The 25,447-nt window shown below is 33.9% G+C and overlaps 2 protein-coding genes across 2 annotated transcripts in view; one reads left to right on the forward strand and one right to left on the reverse strand.

Moving 5' to 3' along the window:
* lobo (coiled-coil domain-containing protein lost boys) overlaps window positions 1-25,447 on the reverse strand; it is an 88,187-nt gene that overhangs the window by 61,867 nt on the left and 873 nt on the right. The gene's annotated exons all lie outside the window — the stretch shown is intronic.
* LOC148231037 (protein distal antenna-like) lies at window positions 6,355-24,456 on the forward strand. The gene is made up of 2 exons (XM_088194805.1): window positions 6,355-7,155; window positions 21,952-24,456. The coding sequence occupies exon 2, from the start codon at window positions 21,965-21,967 to the stop codon at window positions 23,714-23,716; it is 1,752 nt and encodes a 583-aa protein (XP_088050931.1). The 5' UTR covers window positions 6,355-7,155; window positions 21,952-21,964; the 3' UTR covers window positions 23,717-24,456.

The following is a 25,447-nucleotide window of genomic DNA, read 5'->3' on the forward strand; positions in this document are numbered from 1 at the left end:
AATAATCTATATTAGCTAGGTACTTACCATTATAAAAATGAAAATATTGCTCAATAGGAGGGCGCAAAAATAATTATCAGTTCTCAGAAGGCAAAAATTCACGTCAAAAGCAATAAAATCATATTGACGCTGGCGCAGTGGGAACGCCCGGTAACGAGCGTTCCGGTTGTAGTCCCGGTAGTTGTTCCGGAATTGTAATCACTGTCCAGAATCTCTGTGGAGTGTCAAATTGTACCGGAATTTCAGAATAAGACATTTTTAAACAAAAATTTCCAAGATGATCATTTTTAACTCCCACAGTATTCGTAAATAAATAAAAATTTCCGAGATGACCAATTTTTGCTCCCACCAGACATTTTTGAGAAAAATGTCTGAGGTGATATTTTTTTTAGTTGTCCCGGCTCAGAGCTTCATAATTATGGTAAGCCCATTTTGAGGCTCAATTTTTAAGATTTATTTCATGCACTCCCCAGACAAAAGAGCACAAATATTATATTTGTCAGACACATGCAAAAACTACAGAGACTATTTTGGAAAGTTACAGTGCTATGACTGATGCGATCAGTCACTTGTATAAGCCCATCCAAGATGTTAGCGCTCATCATCGTTGTGTTGGAAATAAGGGTGCGTGTACGCATGCATGCATACATACATAATTTTTCGCGAATTTGTTTACACCGATGGGAGAACGTTACAAATACTAAATCAGGGCTGTTTTAAGGGTAGGGTGACCATACGTTGGAAATTAAATTAAAAATTATAATGTGTTATATTTTTATTATAAATTATTGTCATGTTGTGGTATTTTGTAATCAATAAAACAATTGGTATTTTAAAAAATATTATATTGAACAGATATTCAACCTGGAGAGTGATACCAAAACTGCTCTCATGTTTTGTGCGTTAAATATGTATATAAATAAACAAAAAAGTAAGAAAGTGATATTTTACACTTTACTCAACAAATTAAATTAAAAAAGTAAAAATTAATTGCACTTGTAATTTCACATGGTCACCTATTTTATTCTCTCACCAATACTATGACGATGAGCGTTCATATATTGGACGGACTATACTCTGATGTTAATGCTAGACTAACAATCTTACAATCAATTAACATTTTTTTTTCAAAAATGGAAGAATTATAATTTGATTTAATGCTGCATTTTTAGTCGATAAAATCATTCAGAAATCAGACCTGTTATCGAGTACTTATGCAAGTTTAAACAGGTCGTTTCAGATTTTTTACAGAAAAATAAAGAAGGATTTAAAGAACTTAAACAACAAGCAAAAACCACCTTTTCAAATATTGATTAAGCAACAGTCAGAAGGAATAATACAACAAGAAAATTATAGAAGTGCACCTGGTCCTGTGACTTAATCGTTTATAAAATCGTTTATTCCTATCCTAGCACTTAAGAATAAAAGTTGAAAAAAAGAAATTGAAACTTACTGATAAACTTTTGCACTTTCATATATGCGTGAGGCTAAGCCATAGGCACACATAAAACATTCTCTGTCTCATACAGACTTTTATCAAATTATATACACAGTAAAAAATCAGATGACCTTCCCCAATGTGGAAGCAATCTTGTGGCTGTTTTGTAACCACTAACAAAAATAAAAAATCATCATCACGGTATTCATCCGTGAGATTAGGAAAAGCTAAGAAAACTAAATATCTAAGTGTCTGTCGCGTAAATCAAGGGATGAGTGTATTTATGTTTTTAATATTTATATCCCATATCTCGTTATAACCCATATACAATATACGTATATTATAGATAAACCTTTTGGCTGAGGTTTAATTTGAGGTCTCCTGGTGATCGAAGAATATGCATTGAATTTTTTTAATTATATTTAAGCCCTCTTCTATTTATTATCATTTTTATTTGCGTGATATATAGGTTCCACGAAATATCGAGGAAACGAAAGCATAGAACGCATACGGTGAAACGCAAATGAAAAATACGTTCCAGAAAGAAGCAGCTTAATTCGAAATTAATTTGGTACCTATCTCCACATCGTATGTGGAGATAGGTACCAAAGAATCGCTTAAAATGAGTACATACGCCTAACATAAAAAAGGAAAAAAATCGTTTCTGATATAAATATTATATTGTATAAATAACTTTTACAGTAATACATGGACAGTTAAAACAGAAAATAATTTCAATATTTCCCTTCGAAATCAACAATATCAGGCAATGATTATTATCAATGTTGTTTTATTTCATCTTTCATTATCCAATGCTTCCATCTGCATTGTGCATGCAGAAGAAATAATCCACCAACAAATCACAGTTGTCACATTTCGCAGTTAAAAATAATCTGAAATGATTTCTAGGGTTGCCCTTATTATTAATTAATAATTCTGTGGAATATTTATTTCACAGAATACGAGGTGGAATCGTTTTATATATGAAACAAATTGATACAAAAGATTCTTGAAAAATTGGTACGGGGAGTATTGCGAAAAAAACTACGCTCCGAAGATATAAGAAGTCTCCTGGTTTACAAGTTCATTAGTGAAATTAATTATAAGCCTAAAATTACAATGGATAGAAGAACAATGAAACTCAAATACTATAAAGAGACTGTGCGTCGATAAGGATAGTTATGATAAATGGTAGTGGAATAGGGCAGGATTGTTCTTTTAATTAATATCATATAATAAGGCAAGGTTTAAGGCACTGTGCTGGTTTGTTTTTAAAAAATAATGTTTTAAACTGTGATTTTAACAATATTGATTAAAAATATTATTTTTTTTACCTTTAATAATTTTACGAATGCGAAAGTTAAAGAAACTATTCACACTTTTACCAAAAAGTACTATTTAGGTGTAAAATGTTGAAATTGATAAGAAATGAGGAATTCTTAGAAATTTAATTCTTTCATTTTGTGCCTGATTGTTTATGGTATTATTTTAGGAGAATGCTGTGGTATTATGATGCAGATGGTTATTTTTTATGTGTCACGAATCACGATACACAAAACATATTTAGTCAGCGTAGTAAGAAATTTTAGGATTTTTACTCGAGAGCTACTTTGCGAAGAAAGTGTTATAATAATATGTTTTTTGTAAATAGATAAAACTGCAATATAATAAATTGACAGCTATTTGTAAATCTCTTTTGGGTGCTGAGATCATTGATTAAAATTATAAATAAGTAAAATGGTTCGCGGGAAATTTAATTTTCTCAATATTATATTTTTTCTGTTTTCTCCTTTATAATATTTACGGCAATTTATTTATAATTTAATAATAAGTAAACATTTATATACATTATATATTTTGACAAGTATATAACTTATTTTAAATGATGCTTTAGGGCAAAACCAAAGTTATTATTGTTCAACCTTAAGTATATATGAATATGCTAAGTAATACGCATAGGTTCATTTTTGGTTCCCAAAACACCGAAAAACAGATAAACGATAGTAGTTCCCAGAATTATGAAAAGTAACGACGAAAAATCATTCCTTCATCTTTTCAACGTTTTCATTTGGTGAAAAATTGAGCTTTTCATGCCAATATCTACAAAGTCGATACGCGAATAAATACGAAAACGCATTATGCATCCGTTACTTCTAAATATTGAAATCAAAGTTAAAAATAAATTCATTAACATAGCAGATTGTAATCGCGGGATTGAATGATCTATCTACTGCTGAAATTAATTTAAGCGATTTTGAAAGCGAAAGCGACTTTGAAACCTTGGTTCCAATTTCAACGATTATCGCGAAAACTATAAAATATGGACTGGAAATTATAAAAATGGAAACTCATTTCTTTAATAATAACTTCATTAATAATGACAACGTATAACCAGATACGAAGTTTTTTTTTAATAAACTGAATAAAATCAGACAAACACAGTTCTTGGTGCCGCCGACAGAACATAACATAACATATTAAAAGAAGCAGTAGTGATGACTTATTTTTGCAGAGAGTTTCATGACTAAACTAAAGAAAAGTTTAGATAATATAGTATTGAATATTTAGTAGTCTGATTTGCCAAAAAGTTTTATCAAATAAAGTCATTGAGACTACGATAACATTTTAAATAAGTTCGCGATGAAAAAAAAACGTATTTTATATTCAAACATTGAACGAAAACAAATTGAAACAAATGACATTGGTAGAACTCTTTTCCACAACATCCAAGAAAAATAACGATGGGTTGTGTGCTTCTTACAATATTCCGTTACTAATTTCTAAATCGGGAAAAACATACTGTTGGCAAAGAACTTATTCTGTCGGCAATAAAAGAGGTAATACGCAATATATGTTAAACAATCCAACAGGTGGAATATAATTTTTTGTACCATCGAATTTTTTTTCGGGGGCCTGAATAATATTAAATTAGCTAGTCTGTTCCATCCACACCAGATATATATTATATTTGTTGTATTCCACAATTTCAGTGGGCTTTTTTCACGACTTCATGTCTATTTGTGACTTCAATTAGTCGTGGGTGATATCTTGTCATAATGCATCTCTAGTATAATGCCATTTAGATACATAGATGTCATTTTTTCGCAACCAGATATGTTCACCTGTTTTTATTTTTTAGTTGTTATATCTTCAGGACTCTTTTTCCATTTGGGCGCAATATCCCTATCGTGTATGTTCTTTCTTCTAATAATTTATTAGATAACGTTACATTATTGTAAAAGTAATCCAAAAATATATGATGACCTTTTTGTAAATATGGATTCATCAATCTAAACACCACTGCAACAATTTTGTTCCTTTAGGTTCATAGTCTTGTAAGATCTGTTTTTAAATTAAAAAATATTATTTCCTCGAAAATTTTTTTTTTATTGAGATCTTATAGCGTTTATTAAAAGTTACTATATACAATATTTATGCATTATTTTAATAATGACATACTGTATTTAGCAATAACATCTTATGTCCTTTGGTATTTTGTTATTTTTATTATTGCTGTTACTATTATTATCACTACTACTACTACTACTATTATTATTATATTATATTTCTCATGTCCTTTGTACTGTTTTAATTAACACTCATGAAATTGTGGGGCTTAGAGGGGCCTCATAAATGGAATAGCCTAGAGCCCTTCTTCATCTAAATCCGGCTCTGGGTGTATCTCCAATATATTTTTTATTCCCGAAGATGCAGCATCAAAAGCAAAGTCTGGTATTATTGACCTAGTCGGCATCCAATTATCATTTTCTGCTCCACAGTTTTTATAGTCGGTAGCTTCATTTTCCATTATTGTTTGGTAAAACTCATATTCCATTTTATTACTATCTATTTCTGAATCTTCCCTGGAATAATTATCAGTGATAATCATAAGGAAGATATTCGTCATAAGAAGAAGCAGTCTATTTTTTTATATTATTAAATATTTTCTGTAATGTAGGAAAGCCTATTTATATACCAAGTAAACATAGTCCAAAAAGAATAATTCCATTTTATTAGTGTTCTTGAAATTAGCTGTACTGCAATATCTTGTTTTTGGTAAGTTCATTCTTGTCAATTTCATCCTGTATTCATTGGTACATATTATCAACAAATCCATTACTTCGCTAGTGCAAATACTTCTAAACATTTCTATGGGTGTATCTTCAATATCTTTATTTAATCTTCTGGTATTATTAACCGAGTCGCCGTCCAATAATTAATTCTGCTCCACGGTCGTTATCACTCTTCATTTTCCATTATTATTTGATAAAACTCTTTTTTTTTCGACTTTAATATTATCTGTTTCTGAATTTTCCCTGGAGTAATTATCATTGTCAATATCCGAATAAGAAGAAGTTATCTATTTTTTATAAATATTTACATTTATAGTCAAAATGTACATAATTGTATTGAGCAAAAAAATAGTATGCGCACTTTCTAGAAACCCCTTGTCACTGTCACAACTGATTGAAGTTAATTGTTTTGGGATATCAAGTTCTAACTTGCATAATTTCCATTTCTTCAAACATTGTTTCACTTCTCGAGTAAATAGCACGGTCGCTTAAGTTCTGATTTACTTTTTCTTCGCTTCACGCGACGGTCAAAAATGTCAGCGCTCGAGAACGCACCTTTTACACGATCCATCCATCTCCTCAACGAGCTTGTGATAAATAGCTTGAGATAGCTTAGCGGAGCTGGAACAATTGATTTATGTATTCGGGTGCATATTTGAATATGAGCTGATGCGTTGCATACGTCATGATGGTCAGATAAAAAAATTCAGGTTAGCCGTATAGTTTTCTTAATTCCAATTTGGAATCATCATTTCTAGCGGCGAGGGTAATGCTGTGCAGGGGAAGATTTCGGACGCGGGAGGAGAAGTTTCAAAAAAAGTTTGGACGCCCGCGCCGTAAATCAATTCGCGGACGGGCGATCTCGCCTCTCGCTGTCGCGCGGCCGGCGGGGGAGAGCTCGGGTAGCTCCTCCGCCCCCGTTCGGCCGCGATTAGAAAGCCGCGCCCCCCTTCTCCCTCGACGGCTCCCTTCCCGCTCGCCCGCGCCCCGCGGACCCCCGGCCGTAACCAAAATTGAAGCGCAGATCTCTCGCGGACACAAGAACGCGGCCAGGGGTGTAGCGGGTTTAAGACGGATACTCAATAAATAGTATGAGCGGGGGCGTAGATGCGTAGCGGCGTAGAGCGTCGCGGGCGGTAGTTTGCGGATAGTTTTTTTTGTCTTTCGAATCGGGGAAGATTCGGCGACTCCACCCCCGCAACCCTTAGGCGCGGCGCGGCGGCCGGCGCCCCCACCCTCGGCCGGCGCTCGCGGACCTGTTAGTTTCTCGGTATTGATCGTAGTGGACAAAGGACGGCGGCCGGACACCGTCTCCCGGCGAGCGGCGCTCCACTCGGCCGCGACCCGCGGACCGCGACCCACGACCCCTGCGCGAAGCGGCCGCGGCAGTCGCGACGAGTACGGCGAGAGAGCGATTCGCATTTTTCGAACGGTCGCGGGCGAGCGAGGGCGAGAGGGCGAGAGGCGCGCGGGCGGGGGCGCGTAAACATTACCTCGTGGCGGCACAACAATAAGCGGCATTTTTCAGTGGCGGCTCGCGCGCGAGGCGAGTCGGTCGCGTCGACGTCGCTCTGCGCGCCGACGTCTGACAACTGTTGCGCGAGCGACATATCTTCAACAACCGCCGGTCGCGAACCTCGTCAGGTAATTAACAATCACTCATCACAATATTTTACCTATTTTTATGTATCTTACGTCTCTTTTGTCTAACTATATAAAACTACACGATAACTTGAGCGAAACACCTGTTGACGTTTTTTTGCGGTCTTTTCGATTCTTTCGCAACCGTTCGCTCCGATCGAAACGAATCGAACTTCCCTAAACTCTGAGGGGTCGTTCGCGCCCCCTCGACTTGAAAAAAATCCCCCGCGGCCTAAGAGGGGTCGGCAGCTAGACGTCTCGTCGTTAGCGATTCGGCGGAATTAGCGCGCGGGCGTCGCGGACCTTTTCGCCTGTGAAGGACGAACCATGGGAAAAAACGACGCGACTCATTGCGAAATCGCTTTCGAAAACCGCTCGTGCGTGCGCGCGGGAAAGCGTCCGAAACAAAGGATCGGACCTCAGCCCCTCGCGGCGATAAGGGGGCGGCGCGAGCGCACGCGAATATATTCGCGCTTACGCCATATCGACGCCGATAACCCTGTCGCGCCGATGAGGGGGATTTCGAGACCCCGACTTTTCCAGACATATTTTCATTTTTTTGTTCTAACGGTATAATTATAAACCTTAAACTCAAATTATGCTCTGCGTTTATATATACATTGTAATTTTCCGTTGCAACATGACATACGTTGGTCTAATGCGTTACAGCGGCAACAACTACTTAATAAGTAGTGAGACTGGAATCCAAAAACATAAATAATTTTATAGATATACTAATTATATATAAATACTACACACGTTACTGGTTTAAAACCATTTTTAAGTTTACAATTTGCTAAAAAATTAAACGAAAAAACAATAAATTAAGTGATAATTTGAATACATTTCACTGAAAATCTGGAGCCATTGATTTATTGTCTTTATCCGATACTTCGTACCAAACGTGTATCAGCAAATACATTTACTTAACTTGCGTATCTTTGTTCCAATCTATATAGTCACTATGTATAAAAAGGAACGAAGAATTTCATTTTTAACCAATTGAAGATAGATGGAAATGATAATACGATTTGTTATGTCATTCACTTCATTGTCTGGTATTAGAAATCTTCAATAAATTGTTGAAAAATAAAACCCTTTGTGCATATATACACAAAGTGGACGCGCGAATAAATACTGAAACGCTTACATCACATTATAGGAAAAGCGCGGAATCTCCCTTTCGTTATTCATAATGTACTTGTCCTATAATCATGCATAATTATACATACATACGAGTTCTTTCAAAACATTATCCCTCCTACCATTAAAAGAAACGATTGTGTGAAAAAGTTTGTTAATACATATGTTATTTTTATACGGTAGATCAGACTAGCTAACGAACTTAACCGAGTTATTTATAAACTTAATTTTTCAGAAAGTTTAATGGAAATCTAATTAATATTACGACGGCTATCGTATCTTCGAGATATAATATATATATATATATATATATATATATATATATATATATATATATATATATATATATATATATATATATATATATATATATATATATATATATATATATATATATATATATATATTTATATATGTACTATATATAGAAAAACAATATTGTATTGTGTATTTTGGAAATCTAGGGTGCGAAATAAAATATTTTGTATTACAAAGCTTTGAAAAACACGATTCTGTATACTAATAAACAAATTGTATTCATTAGTAAATTGCAAATTTTAATACACAGTAAATAAGACTCAGCGAAGTTTACCTTTCGCAAATGTAGTCGATTAATACATATTAGATATTTAATAATCGTAGAAAAGGTGACACACACTTTAGGTGAAAACCTATCCGTTATCATGCACTGACCACGTTTCGATAGTTTTACGATGTGATAACCATATGCAGTTCTCAAAATTGCTAGATTAAAACCATCATCATCTTACAATTAGAACACCTTGTGAAACATTTTAATGCTAATTAATTATAATTAAATACATATGCTTACTCGTTTATATTGAAAATCATAACTCAACAAGTGGCTCTTTTCCTTTTAATAATCCTCTGGAAACATTTTTGTTAAATACACGTAATTAGTTTGCAAATAATATACTTTTTACAAATTTGCTCACTCATTTTCACTTACAAAATAAATGAATAAGTATGATACTATCATAAAAAATACGACTTACAAAAGCAAGAATAAATAATATAAACTAACATTATTTCGTATCACACACATAAAACAACCAGATAATTTTATTTTAATTATTGAGATTTGTAAGTAGATTAGATTAAGCATATTGCATAAATAAAGATTTTTTAATAGTAATGCTACTTGGTAACGATGTAACTAATTTAAACAAATATATTTCAATTAGAAATCAATCAAATGCGGATCATGAAAGATATATTTACTACGGCGATCTTTTGTACATTTATTGATTCAAGCTGCATATTTACGGGAGCGTTTTGTATTCACGCGATAACTGGTGCTCGCAACCATGCGTCATCTTTCTCCATCTTTTCAACAGCTTTAATTAGTAAAAATTAGGGCACTCCATGCCAATTTACATAAAGTAGACGCGCGCAAAAGTCGCAAGAAAATCCGCGACCACGTATAGTTCCATTTTTAACAGAGAAATGTGATTGCGAATACTTTACATTTATTTATTATTGCAACAAACATGCGTTAGACCAATGCGTTACAACGGGGTAAACACACTCAACACCTAAGCGAGTAGGTGTTGATACGCGTAGTACACTAGGCTAAAATCAGTCTGTAAATTAGTGACATATATTTTATTACTAGCTCGATTTTATTTTTTAATTACTTACTGAATGTATAGAGTAAAGAATATATGATATGTACTCTATGTAGACTTGTTAATCGCGACATTTTTGGCCATAACTAAGCTCGGGCTCGCAGAAACTTTATGTTGCTAGGTTTATTTCGCTGTAATTCTAGAATAAGTATATGATCAGATAATACAAATTGAAATACACTAAGGCTCGTGTGGGATTCGAACCCAAGTATTTCAGGCATTGATCTATCGACAGTTGTATAATATGTCTCCAATCTCGGCTTCGCACTTATCCGAGAACATTTTAAATTGCCAATTCAAAATTTAAATAAAGAGTAACAATTACATATATACTGATATACAAATGTATGCTAATATTTATATATATATAAATTATTTTTAGAAAATTGTTTGAAATATTTAAAAAACGTTATGATCACGTTGATAGTATATATGTACGTGACTTGACTCGTAACCATATTTTTACTAATGAATATTTACGAAAGGGTAGCGCTTAATTTTTATAAGATTGTTCATAATATATAAAAAAAAATCTGTCCAACAAAGGCCACAAGAATTAGTAGATTTATGTACATATATGTTACACCGAATGGATAAAATCACTTATTGCGTAAAATGGGCAAAAAATGCCCAATTTATGAAAACGATCGTTGCTTCATTCATATATTAGGCAAATTATCTACCGAATGCATGCATTACGCCAATGAGATGTAGCGCTCCGGTAGATAAGCTATGTGTCATTTTTGACATTTATTGAAGCGTACAATATTTTTGCTCCTGTAAAGTTCATGAATAGTATTGCCGTTAAGAATAGTGATCCATGTAGTTTATCTGGTCATGTAAATAATACAAGGATATTAGCAGATATATTTTAATTTAATGAAAAAAAAAATATTAACTATAACAAGTTTTTCATGTAAAAGTGTTGGTCAGAACAGTGAACACCCGGAAGTTGTTCAGTACATGAATAACTATCTGCAATGAATCACGGGGTGTTTACTGTTTACGCCATAAGATAATAAAAATCGAGCATTCACCCACTTTATAAATCGTGTTTTTTTAAATAACCAATTGACATTTGATCTAGTTACGAAAAACATCACCGGAGCGCTACTATCGCACCTAATCTATCCAACTGTTACACCATAAGAAATTAAAAATCGACCATACACCTATTATATAAATCGTGAAAATACATGTAAATAAAATTTGTACATCGTCATATTTATAGATCGAGACTTTTTTTGCATTCTAAATGAAGATTAACATCACTATAGTTTGATTTATTTTTATATAATCAAATGACATTTGGTCTAGTTACAAAAAACACCACCGGAGCGCTACAATCTATTTTGCTCAATGCACGAAATAAGCAAAACAATTCCTGCCAAATTCACGCATTCAGCAGATAATTTGACTGATAAGGCAATTTTTTGCCTGTTTCACGCAATAAGCGACTTCACCGATTCGGTGTAACATATATATTATATATGTGTGTAGGACATTTTTTTTATGTCTAATATCGAACATTTTTATCCTTTCTAATATTTTCCTCGGATTTTTTTAATTTTTTGAACTGTTGCCATTATGACACAATGTGGCGGAACAGGTTGGTTAATTAACTTAGCTGAAATTTTTACGAGGATTATTTTTAGAAAAAGTTTCATGGAAATATATCATAACAAAAACTATGGCATTTACCGTGTTCTCAAATTACGTACTTATAAATCGTCTATCATGGCGATGGTATATCCATCATCGTGTGATTCCAATTAATGTATATACGCCAATCCCCTAATTATTTATTTGAATAATTAAAGATATATACAAAAAATAAATAAATTATCGGTTGACAGCCTTTGCTGCATGAGAATCGAAGTGCCATAAAATAGCATTAACTCATTTGGTCGTAAGAGGGTTATTATGCGAAAGCGGCGGATGCATTTTCGGGTTGGCGAGCGCTGTCCGCGTAGTGCGTGCGCGTGCACCGGCGTGGGTCACGTCGCCGTCGCTTCTCGGAAGGAGGGTGCGCGCCCTCCCCGCCGCCTCGCCGCCGCCGCCGCTCGGCCAACTTTCGAGCGCGACAACTTTTTTCGCCGGCGATTTCGAATCTCGCGCGTCGCGGCCGCGGCCGGCCGATCGCGCGAGCTATATTTATAAGAGAGCGCGCGGCGCCGCATCGATCCGCGGCCCGAACAAAACGACGATCGCGACGACGACGGCGGCGGCGGTGCAGCAGCGCAAAAACGGACCGCTTCCGGTCGCGTGACGGCGCGAAATAGACCATCTTTTTCATTGTCCGAGTTACGCAACGCGTCGCGCCGGCGATCCCGAAATCCAGATCCTCGACATAGCCGCGAGTTACATAAACAGCGACTGTTTACCATTTTTATAACGCAGTTTTGTTATAAACAGTAAAAAGCATAGTTCCAAGCCTTCCGAGATTCTTTAAAATTGTTCATATATATATAGTATACTCGCATCATCCGGACTAATGCTGGGAAAGAATGGCATGGATAATTGCAAAACGCGAATAATCCAAACAGACAATTTTTATTTAGTTTTAAAATCTGTGATTCTCGTTTGCTTTTAAGAATCTCTCAATAATTTTCGAGTATCAGTACGAATTAAATCGTAATATTCGAATTCCATTTGATCAATGTAATCCAGTAAAGTTTTTCACTTATATTCTCACTATCACTCTCCTTTCAAAATATTCTGTTTGAGTAACAATAGAAACGATATCCGTTCATTCTAGCATTAAAAACAACACGGATCATTTGAATCGCGATCAGAACACTCCTAGACGTTTTCCCGATCGACATTTTCAAAACATTTCAATTTTTTTTTAAAGCAAATCGCGTTATTTTCTTTTAAATACAAATAATTATTATATATATAAAGAAAAACATAGCATACGAATTAAAATGAAGTTTTTCCACAATTCTTGCACAATGGAGTAATAACGTGTAATGCTATTATTTTAATAAATGTATTTCCCCAAAAATATCGGGTAAACATAATGTCTGTCGAAAGAAATCAATTTCTAGTTATCACCGAAAACAATTATTAGAGTTCCGTTATCTTATCATGCCTTTCACCATTACGTTTATCAGTTTTCAAGTTTCATTAATAATACAACAATAAAAAAATCTAAAATTTTGAACTTGTGTTTCTAATGCGTTAACCCTTTGTAGTCCAAAGTATTTTTAATAAGTGTTGCTTGAATTCAGGATATTTTGAATAAATATATTTAATTAAATAATTTAATGATCATTAAATATAATAATAATGGAAACTATTTCTTTATAATACTATTTCTAAATTCATTATCTATAAGAATTATTGTTTTATTAATTTCCTCTTTTATTATTTTGTATAGAGATATTTATATAATGAATGAAATATTTATAATATATTTTATTTGTAATATAATAAAAATGTCCAGACGTGATGGACACAGGAGCTGCCAGTAAAAAACAGATGTCCAGTACGCGTGGACAAAGGGTTTTAAGACATATTTGAATAGAGGGATATTTTCGTAGCTTATATATTTTTTAAGAAAAAGGCCACAATTAAATTCCTTTCAAACATTTAGACGTTCGAACATGTCAGAGATTCTTTAAATAAGTTTCAATTTGGAAATTTTGATATGAGAAATAGTCTAAAAGTGGAAGACAATAAGTCAGTATTATATACATAGTATATACGAACTTGGATCGTAAAAGACAATGGTTCTTGAGGAAGGTTAGGCAGGAGAATCGACCTTACATAAAAAAGGTCTTATTGTTTTTATGATATAGCTGCAAGGGTATAATTCATTTTGAAACGCTTAAACCCGGCCAGACGATAACAGCACATTTTTATTACGATCAGCTGGACCGCTTGAACGAAGAAATTAGATTATGAATCGTAAACAAGTGTTTTTGCAAAATGATAACGTGCGTTCGTATCTTTCGAAAATTACGAAGTTTAAGATGGGACTTAAATATTTAAATAACAAGAGTATTTTTAATTCAACCCCTTATAGCTTTTTTAAGAGCCATTAAAAGGTTGACAGATTATATTTTGAATTAATAATATTTTCGTAAAAACTTATCTGTAAATACGTAGTTGAACATCTAGTCTAAATTGCGACAATCCTGATTCGATACAAGTAATCTGTACTAGATATTTTCTGGACGAAATAATGATTTTTATAAATTTTTTCTCACACATAACATATTTAAAAACAGTAGCTAAACTTTCGAGAATTGAATGCATTTACAATAGAATTACCGCTTTGTTGTAAAGTACCATAAACGTGTGTATGGTACTTTATACCGACACTTAAAATTTGAATTTTTTTTAAATGGCAAAATATCACTGAAATTTTTTCATCTTTTTCCCGGGGGGGGGGGGGCAAAAATTTCTTAGTCAGTGGTCGTTTTTTAATATTTCGATATCATTAAAATTCACAGTATTTCATCAAATGGCAAGCATTTTACCGGCCAAATTCAAGGGGGCCTGTTTAGAATCCACCTTATTATTGATTAACATGTATATTATACATAATTAGTATGTCTGTAAAATTATTTATATTATTGAAATAAATGTATTTAAAAAAAAAAATAAATGACATGCATTTTTCTGGACAAATTCCCCTACCTGCCCCCTCCCAAATGACGTCTGAAGAACATTTTAATTGATATATGCGTAGGTTTGGGATAAGTAGAGTTTGCAAATTGACCGGTAGCTATGTATATACATTTTAATCTTTGATCTTTCAATGTTTGATATACATAGCCAAATATCAAAACACATTTGTGCGAAGAACTAATCTATTCACGTTCTTGCCTTCGAGTCTTCAGATATATTATTGGAAATAAAAATAACTGACAGTTAAAAAAATACTGCAATACAACGCATTACCTGTCGATATACGCCAGTGCGTCATCAATCTATCCGAATGTTGTATAGATTGTATTTAGCGGTTTCAATTATATTATTGTTTACATGCCCCGCTGAGATTCGAAGTTAAGAAAATATGATTAATTGCTATAATATAAACCAGATAAAACTGTTTGTAAACATTGCGTTATCAGATTTCGTCGGCTATTATGCGCAAATCAAATTTACGTTTTATTTATGTTTGTTTTCTACTGCAATACATTTATTAGTACACTAGCGACTGGAGTATTGTTATGCTCTCAAAAAAACTGCGCGGTTTAGCATATTAATTTATTTAATATAATGTCAAGTAACAAGAAGAACTTTTTTTGTCTTGTCTATTAGTCATGGTTTTAAAAAATAGATATCATTTAAAATATTTGCATATAAAACTGCACTCACTGTTAACATGACTCACTATTCTGATTTTCACCGAACCTACCAACGGTCACAAAAGAACGATTCTTATCTCTAATTACGAAATGCAACACATTATCGCGGGTTTTGCTACCTGTTATGGCTTGTCTATCTATAAGCGCAGAAATACCTGGAATTTCGGTTAAATCGCTTTAGCCTCCAAGCTTTCGAAACAATAATTTCGGACGCGGTGGTGGAAATGACGCGTGCAACGCATTGTTCGTTCTCAACGACCCTCGCGAGCTTCAACACGCACGCTTCGCATTTTGGCACGCAGTCGAAAAAAAAGATCCACCACCCCTGTCGCTGCAGATAATTAGGCCCCGGACTCGCGGCGTCAACGGTCGTATTGTATTCGTCGATGGCCATTGGCGACGCGTGGTTTGATCGTGAACGTCTCTTTTTCGAGTGCGGTTCTTCGGAAATTATTCGCTTTCGCTAATACCAGATTGTTAAAATGTAAGTTTATTTAATTCTATCCTACTATTACTATCCACATACGTATATACTATATTCCTAAGTTACTATATTTTAATTATGTTACTATATCTTTTGCTCGGTCTATAATAATATCTACATATTCAACCAACAAGTAGTTCTGAATCGCGGTTGTTTTTTGTCAAAATATATATTAAAAAAATACAAATCCTGTACATATTTTTAAGGGCTTTTTAAATTTGTGTTTTATTTGTTTTAAATAACAAGTTTTGCGGGTTTTTATCTGTACTGATATTGAAATAAAAATTATTATTATTATTCTTACATAGACAATTAAATTTTTTAGAACTTGTTTTACATACTAAATATACACCTACACGTATAAATAAATCTTCCCTATACTGTCCGCAATTATAGTCTTTATTTTTTAGTGATATTTTTATGGAGTTACGTTTTTAACAATCGCCATTTTGAAACTGTATCATCATAATTGCGGGTAGCATATTTACTTGTAGGACCCGGGTCAAAACAATGACAACACTACTACTTCTCTATATGTTATACATACATATTTATCTTGAATTATTACTATTTAAAAATAGAAATAATAACTAGAATAATTTCAAGTATATATGTATATGAAATATGTTGTTAATACATGCTCAAGTAGAACATTCAAGAAAAAAACATGAAATCATAGTTGAATTTTTAATGAGAGTTTATATCGTCCCTCAATTTACGCGGTAGATACGTTCCAAGAAAAATCATGTAAAAAAACAGATCTCATACATGTTGGGACACGTGAACAAAAATTATGTTAACGCTATAAAATATAATTATAAAGCATCCGAAGATATCCTTAAATTTGTGTTTTTTTAAACCGAAATTAAAAAAAAACATATTTAAGAATAGAGATTTTCAGTATTTTTTATTAATCGAACATTTGATTTTAAAAAAAGTTAGGCAACTGAAGTTGGATCATTATTTACATATCACTCAAGCACGTCATTTTGGGAGAACAGATTTGCCCAGAAAAATGCATGTCATTCAATGAAATACTATAAATCCTAATGAAATCGAAACATTAAAAAAACGACCACTGACTCGGACAACTTTGGCCGCTGATTCTAAACCAGAAATTCTCGAGTTATCCTTCAAAGAAAATATAAAAAACAGTCTCGAATCTATTCCGAAAACATTTTTTTTAATGTCATATCAGTGAAATTAAATCGGAATACATTTTCTAATAAAATTATGTTTTCAAATTTTCCATACGTAGTAATATATACATTTACATACTAATCAATATTTATTTACATGCGATAGATAAATGATACAGGTAATGTGTATTTTTCAGTGAAATTATATTTTCACTAGTCGAGTCCAAATATGTTTCACCAGTGGATATATATTTCTACCAGCGAAAATATAATTTAACTTATTTAACTAAAATGCCTATGAAACTCAATTGACAGTTGCGAAACGTCCATTTGCCGTTCAAATCCAAACCTAAAAATCTGCGCGAATTAACCAAACCTAACTTGACCTAATGAAAGTTATAAAATAATTATAGTTTTGGAACTTTCATTAGGTCAAGTCCAAAATACAAACTAAGCTAACTCATCTCACAGGAGAAAATAAGAGGAAGAAGTATAGACAGACGTTGAATTTCACATACTGCTCTATAGTTTGTCTGCACTTCGATATCACACTATGTTTTAAAAATATGAAAGCTATCCTTACCGATATTACTACGGACTTCTGACGTGAGAGTATTGGTCAAAGTATATTCAAACCGAATTTAGGTTAATAGGAGGGCGCAAAAACAGTTATCACTTCTCAGAAGTCAAAAATTCACGTTAAAATAAATAAAACCGTGTCGGCGCCGTTGCAGTGGGAACGCTCGGTAATGAGCGGTTCCATTGCGATTAATTGAATAATCTGCTTCTTAGGAATCACTGATAAATCTGTTTCCGATTTTAGAACAACAAACTACGTCAACTATCTCGTTTTTAGTTATTTCCTATTCGCTAAACTATATTCAAGATCACGGTTGTACTTAAATCTTAAAATACATCCAAATGCCCTACACAAATTCTTAATTTGTTAGGTTTTTTTAAATCATATCAATCTAAATGTAGTCATTTTTTTATTTATTGTTAAATCTGTTATAAAATTGATTTTATTAAATGGTATTTCCATTTACAATTCAATGTGATGCAAACCAGTATCTCACTTGTTTGCAGAAGTTACTTAATATATTTCCCTAACCCCCAAAATATTCACTAAATCGCAAAGTTTACTTGTTATAATTTGATTCAAGCGTCGAGAGTCGAAGTTTGGGAACCACTGCTGTCTAGACAATTTTTTCAAAATATTTATAACAAATTTTTAGAAAAACTATTTGTGTTATATTATTGTTAATAAAATTATAACTCTGTAAATAAACTGTTTATATTGAGTTTATTATTCGTTATAGTGAGGTACAGGCATTGGTGCTTTGACTAACGAGCTTAATTCGTTCCGTGACGGAGCTCGTAACTTAAATTACTCGTAAATCAAATCAATTTTCCCCATTGAAATGAATTTAATTTTTAATACATACTACATAAATAAATTATGCTCGTATGTCGAGTCAAATTTTGTAAAAAAAGTTTGCTCGTCGATCCTACATTATTTGTAAGGGTCAGTGATCATATACAAATACACGTATGATTCATCACTGAGAACAGGACTGATTTAGAACAACCAAATTATTTTTTTTTAATATAAAAAAACAATAGTAATTTTAGAAAAAAATAAAAGCGTGGAGAAAGGCAAATATTTTAATTAATAAAATATATTTAACCAAAATAATATCTGCGTTATTATATATTTGTAAACTACAATGGAACCTCGTTCGTTACAGAATCTTACTCGTTACGCGAAACACTCGTTAAGCGAACCAATTTTTTTCATATGAATCAATCTAAAATACGATAATGCCTAGCAGGAAGTATAGTTTAGCTAGTTAACCAATGACAACTAAGTATCTTACGTTCACGGGCCCTATTACAGAACGATTTTTGGCACAATCTCTTTGTCACTCGTTAAGCGAGTCATTTTTTTACAATTTGTTTTGCTCGTTATGGGAGGTGCTTGTTAAGCGAGGTTTCACTATAATTTGAAACCTCACAGCGAATCTGGCAAAAAACTTATTATCGGTGTTAGCAAAGACATTTTCTTGCTTTAAAATAAAATGAAAGAAGTGATAAGATAATAATCTCGACAACCATAAATGAGAACAAGAAATCAATTCTGCCCTGTGTGCTGGCATATCCCTCGCGGCGTATAACCAATCACATGGCAGAATTGAATTGTTGTTCTCGCATTATGGTACACTGAATTTATAAAATGAGTAGACCAGTAGGCTATTTACTAAAGAAGAATATAATAATATTTTTATTGTAACAATATTTTAAAAAGGTTTACAGGATTTCGATACAATATCTTTGTTATCAACATCAATAAAAAATATTTCCTTATATTAAGAATAAGAATAGAATCAAGTATAAAAAAGTAATTTTGTTTTCTTGACTTATACAATATTGGACGCTATTCGATGCAAAGTTTGCTCAGATACATTATATAATACTGATTTGTTCATTCAAAAGGTTATATTTGTATAGTCTTTCCAGAGAACCGAACCAGCTATCACGAACTAATAATCACATGTTTATTTGCCTTACTCACTTGCTAGCTATCTATAAAAATTTACTAGCTACATTTCCTACAAAGTTTACATTGATAATAATACTCTTACAAATTAAAATTAATAATTAAAATATGTAAAAGTCACAAAAATAAAATTTAATCTCGCGCCGTCACTGGTTTCTTTTAAACTCCGACCATCAATCTCACGAACTTCCGGCGCCCAGTAATAATCAACTATTCGCACAGTTCATAATGATGCATATAGTGCATTCACGACAATATTATTTAAAAAACGTATTTAACAGATTTATATTACACATGCAAAGTAAAATAAATTTTTAATTCGCATTGATCTCTGACATGCAGTTTCTCAATGTTCTCACTGACCGCACACGTCAAAATACGCATAAATATTTGCATTAAATTAAGTTTATCTCTACTTCGTGTCGCTAATGTCATTTTGCTCGATTCGCTTATGCGGCGGTACCAGGTGTCGGGAGCCGTCGAGATACGCTCGTTTGTTGAATTTTTGCTCAACTATTCGGATGGATGGCTATCGATATTTTTTTTCTCGGTCACTCGACTCAGTCCACGGCGGACGCTCGCATTCTAAGGGGAAACCGGGCCCACGTTGCCGTTTTTAGGAAATGTTAAAATTTCGGAATGCCAGTTTGAGAAGTGTCCCTTCGTCGGAAGAGAATTGAAGATACGGTCCGCCAGATGATACAGTTCACGAGTCATTTGATTTATCGCTCGCGTCCGTCGGCGGATACCGCTTCGGCGAAAAGCGCGACGGTCGCAATGAAAGAGAGAGAGAGAGGAAAGACAAACGGCCCGTCGATCTTCCGGTCCACCACTTCTTCCGGTCTCGGGTTCCCTCCCTCTCCTCTGGAAGGGCCGCGACTGACGCTACTTTATCCACCCCCCCCACCCCTCCAGAGACGTCATTTCAGCTTTTTCCAGGAGGGGCAAAGTTAGCCAATATTTACTTAAATGATTTGATTAAATGACATGCATTTTTCTGGCCAAATTCAAGGAGGCCCTGTTTAGAATCCACGTCAAAAGCAATAATATCTTGCCGTCGCCGTCGCAATTCTAACAATATTACGACTTACAATAAGTAAGAATCGAATGAAGCATATCAAAACCGAACTTTGACCAATAGGAGAACGCAAAAAACAATTATCCCTTCTCAAAAGTCAAAAATCCACGTCAAAAGCAATAAAATGTTTAAAAGCAAAGAATTTTGATTTTGCTTACTGGTCGTTTTTATACCGGCCACCGCCGCGCTTGCACACATACACTGAAGCAATTGGGCACATGCGCAAAAGTTGTGCTAACACCGTTTGCCGCATGAAATATGATAACTTTTGAATTATTTAAAAGGAATTAAAAAACAAAAAATATCAAATGTACATATGCTAAGATTATTTATCACTGGTTTACAATATGTGGGTCGCATAAGATCAAAATTAAAATTATAAAATTTGTTTTATTTTTAGTTTTTAAAAAATATTTACAAAGAAACTCGTAGCGTTTTTCAGAACATTGAACACCCCATGAATAACTATCTGCAACGAATCTACTTAAAAAATGTTATTTATGTAAACAATAAAATAATGTATAAACAAATAAAAAAATATTTTCTTATAACAAATTTGACCATCGATAATAGGAAAGTACCGAAAAATTAAAACAAATGTTGGTACTTATTTATTATCACGGCGCCACGCTCAAATTTGACAGTTGCAAAACGTCTATCTGCTGTTCAAACACCAACCTAACCTAAACAAATAAACCATTATACCGCTATTATATTCGCTTAGATTAGGTTTGGGTTTGAACAGCAAATGGACGTTTCGCAACTGTTAACTTGAACCCTTTGAACGCGGTAATCAAAAATAATATTTAATTGTTTTTTTTTTTTTTTAAATGGAAATTTTACCTTGAGACTGTGTTTACATGTTCTGATTGTTTAATTTTTATTTACTTAATGATATTTTATGTTTATTCACAAAAAAAAGTTTTTTCTTGAAAAGCGTTTTTTTTACTGATTTTTGCGTAAAGAGATAAAAAAATCAATTTGGCGACTTTAGTCGATTTCCGCGTTCAAAGGGTTAAGCGTGGCATCAAACAAAATAAATGCATTTCGTCAACCATCAGAACCAGCATTTTTTTATTTTATTTATATTGAGTTTCAAAATATTCAGTTTCTTTGTAAATATATTCTTAAACTAAAAATAAAACCAAATTTATGATTTTAATTTGTTTTTATGCGACCCACAGATTGAAAACCACTGATAAAATAATTTTAACATATTACTTTGAACATCAATTGGACGTTTCGCAACTGTTACATTTAAGCGTGATGCTGTGATAATAAACAAGTATCAAATAAAATGTATGCATTTCGTCAACTAATCCTCAAAACCAGCATCTTTTTATTTTATTTATAAAATGGAACAGTGCCGGATTTTGGAATAATGTTATAATGCAACAGTCAATAATGATATTTTTTCTTTGTTTTCAGGGAGGCCATTTGTATGGCGGGAACACCGGTCAGTAAGGGAAAGCGGCCCCTGCGCGCGCTCAGCGCCAGCGACAAGATCGAAGCCATCCAACGGGTGAACGATGGAGAGTCGAAAGCTTCAGTGGCGCGCCAGATCGGAGTGCCCGAATCTACACTGAGGGGGTGGTGCAAGAACGAGGATAAGCTTAGATACATGTCCTCGCGCCACTCCACGCCCGACACGGACAAGTCTTCCGACGGAATGATGGACAACGGCATACCGGAGAAGAGAGCCAAGTACGACTTGAGCTCCGTCCCCGTCAACTATTCGCACACCAACGGATCGTATTCCAACGGAGTCGACGTAACCGACGGTCAGGTCATCGAGCACGCCGGCCTCGACCTCTCCAGGCTCAAGGAGCCCGAAAGCCTCAACCTCAAGTCTGTCGACGCACTCGGCTCTGATTACTCCCAATACGCCAAATCCAGTATGGACCTCGGCAAGAACATCTCAGACTTGAACAAAGCAAACAACGACCTAGCCAACATACTATCCAAAGAAAACAAATTAAAAATCGATCCCGGGGCCAAGATATCCATGAGCGCCATCAGCCCCCTGTCGACGTTAAATCATCTGTCCGGCATGTCCGGACTCAGTCAGAACCACCTAGGCATGAGCTTTAACGAAATAGCCACAAATCTTAGTCTAATTGCACAGTTAAACCCCAGCTTGAACACCTTAGCCAATAGTATTAATTCTAGCGCGAAAATGCTGCGTTCCATTCGCTCGCCCAAGCCCGGACACATCTCTAGTGGATCAGCTTTAAATCTAACGGACAAACACAAATCGGATAGAAAGTCTCATAGTCATTCTGACACGTACACCGAGAAAAGCAGTCGAACGAGGTCTAACCACAACGCGTACAAAGATCACACAGTAGACGACGCCGTATGGTATTGGTTCAAGAAACAACAGGCCATGTTGAATTTGACTAATTCGACGGCGTCTCAAATACCCATGTCTCTATCGCACTCTACAACGTCTAACCGGAGCGGCAAAGACAGTTCGCACAGTCGCAGCTCTGCAGCGTCCATGGCGGCAATACCTCCGGTTATTCCGCCATTAGATAAGAATTCCTGGTTTTGGCAGTATTACAAACAATTCACTAGTAATTTAGGTTTGCAAGACGATAAAACTAGATCGACGTTGAAACCTGAAAACTATGACATATTATACTCGCGCTTGACTAAAGAAAATCAAGAATTTCCATTGGAAAAAACGAGAGAACCTTCTCCGTCGAAGATTCAAGATGGCGCTTATGAAAAGATAGACGAAAATTCTTTAGAAAAGATAACGAGCTATGATCGTCTAGAATCTGAAATCAAACATGAAGAAAAGGCGGACGACGTCAATAGAAAAGAATGCATCTCTCCCAATGGGACCGACAAAGCGGACAAAGACAGTAAAAATCAAGTGAAGGTGCGTGCCGTATTAGACAATTTGTTATTGCTGAACAATAACAACGTACCTCTGAAGGAAAAAGAGGAGCCTGTGATAGAAGACGCCGAGAAGGATTCTAATGCGGAGAACGAGTTCAGCTGCGAAGTGAGCGAGGCGCTAGAGCACGGGGAAAAGTTCCTCAAGTGGTTGGAAGCTTGTCAGGAGCCGAGCGTGACGCGAATGCAAGTGCATCAGTTAAAAGGCTTACTAAACAACATTAAAGCGAACGCAATGCGCCGAAGTCATGACGGCAACGGCAAAGACAGAATCAGTAGGCGTAAGTAGGACGAAACGTTGCTGTGAGAACAAATGTTACCAAATTCTAGATACAAAGACATCGCTACAGGGAAAGTCAATTTTTGACTATTTGTTGAATAGGTAGGGTAATTTAAATTATAACGACGTAGGTATATTATATTAAGAACACTTTTGCTCAAAGCTCCTGACGTTTCGTAATCTTCATCCGGAAAAATAAACCGACGAGACATAAACGCAGCATGCTTGAATTTTGATTGCACAACCTTGCAATTTTTGTGTATTTTTTTAACATTGACGTGTGTTATTTTTGATTCCAATTACAAAAACTATAATTGGATAACGTGTTATAAATGAGATATTGTAAAATTAAAAAATAACAAAGCTCATTGATATTTAAATGTTTTTATAAATCTGATATTTTTGTATAAATTGAAATTTAAAAAAAAAACATATTTTTTCGGGTTAATGATGAACTTTTTATGAAATTGTAGATAACAAACAGTTCAAATTTACCCATAAGTTTACGTGTTCATAAATTAAATATATATACCATACACGTACCGCATTTGTACATAAAAAAATCATTAAACCTACTTAAGCTCAAAATTCAGATGTATCTATTACATATTAACAAATATATTGTTATTCTGCCATTTTGTGCAATGAATGTATTCTATTAGTTAAAAGTTACAATGTATTTTTTTTATCAAATGTGTTACAAAATCTTAAATTGTATAGTAATTGAATCGTTCAACACTATTATCATATAATGCTCATTTTTATTTTACCTGAATTGTATGCAACATTCCTATCGTATCCAATTACTCTTTACTAACACCTTACAATTCAATCCCTATATTATCAGTTTTGCCTGCATATTATCTAATGAAGGAGCTTGAAATTAATAAATACAAAAGTTGCCATATATTATAAGTGAATATTGTGTTTTAACTTAACTGAATTTTAATATAATTTGGTTAAATATGATCTCATGATGAATATTAAATTAGCAATATACAATCGCAATATCATATTATGTTAGATTATTTTTACTTCGTTAAATCTATCTTTGTTCTATAACTATTCAAGTTGCACTGAAATTTATACTAATTTATATAATGATGTGCCAAACAAAGTCTTTTGATTTTTGCCTCTCCGAGAGCTCTTCATAAAACAATCTATAAAATAGTCTACCGTTAATCGTTTATATAGATGGTCTCAATGGCTTAAACAAACCTTAGGAGTATAAATTAAGGTGTTCCTTCACAGGCTACTAACTTAGATTAATTTCATATAAAACCTTAAAGATGATCGTAGTTTGTGTAACGCTCCATATATATTAGGAACACTTCGGGCGAGAACTCCTTGTATAATATTAGAAACCTAGTTTTAACGTTACCCTCGTTTCTCTTCTATACAACGTTTAAATCAGACATTTCAGACTTTCGTGTGTGATTTATAATTTATGTGAATCTATTTTTATTTATAGAGAGAAAGATATATAAATTATATTGTATAAAGTATATTAAACGATTGGTGCGGTCGTTTTTTTTGAAGTTTTGTATACAAATTGAGGAAAGTTTGACGTGACTGGTTTGAATCCTTCCAAAGATGAGATTTTTTTGTTTAAGATGTATAGGTGTACATTTTTTTGTGCTAAGATATCGCAACAAATTAGATGCTAATTTCTACAAATAACAGAGTTGGACTGATATCGCAAAGAGCCATAAAAATTGTTCTGCTCACAACTCTTATTAT

This window comes from Plectrocnemia conspersa, unplaced genomic scaffold (genome assembly GCF_051122295.1).
Source record: "Plectrocnemia conspersa isolate PC_06_02 unplaced genomic scaffold, ASM5112229v1 ptg000010l, whole genome shotgun sequence".
In the NCBI taxonomy this organism is placed as follows: domain Eukaryota; kingdom Metazoa; phylum Arthropoda; class Insecta; order Trichoptera; family Polycentropodidae; genus Plectrocnemia; species Plectrocnemia conspersa.

Bases quoted from the DNA above. Each gene is read 5' to 3' on its own strand.
- LOC148231037 (XM_088194805.1), top strand. From the start codon at position 21,965: ATGGCGGGAACACCGGTCAGTAAGGGAAAGCGGCCCCTGCGCGCGCTC.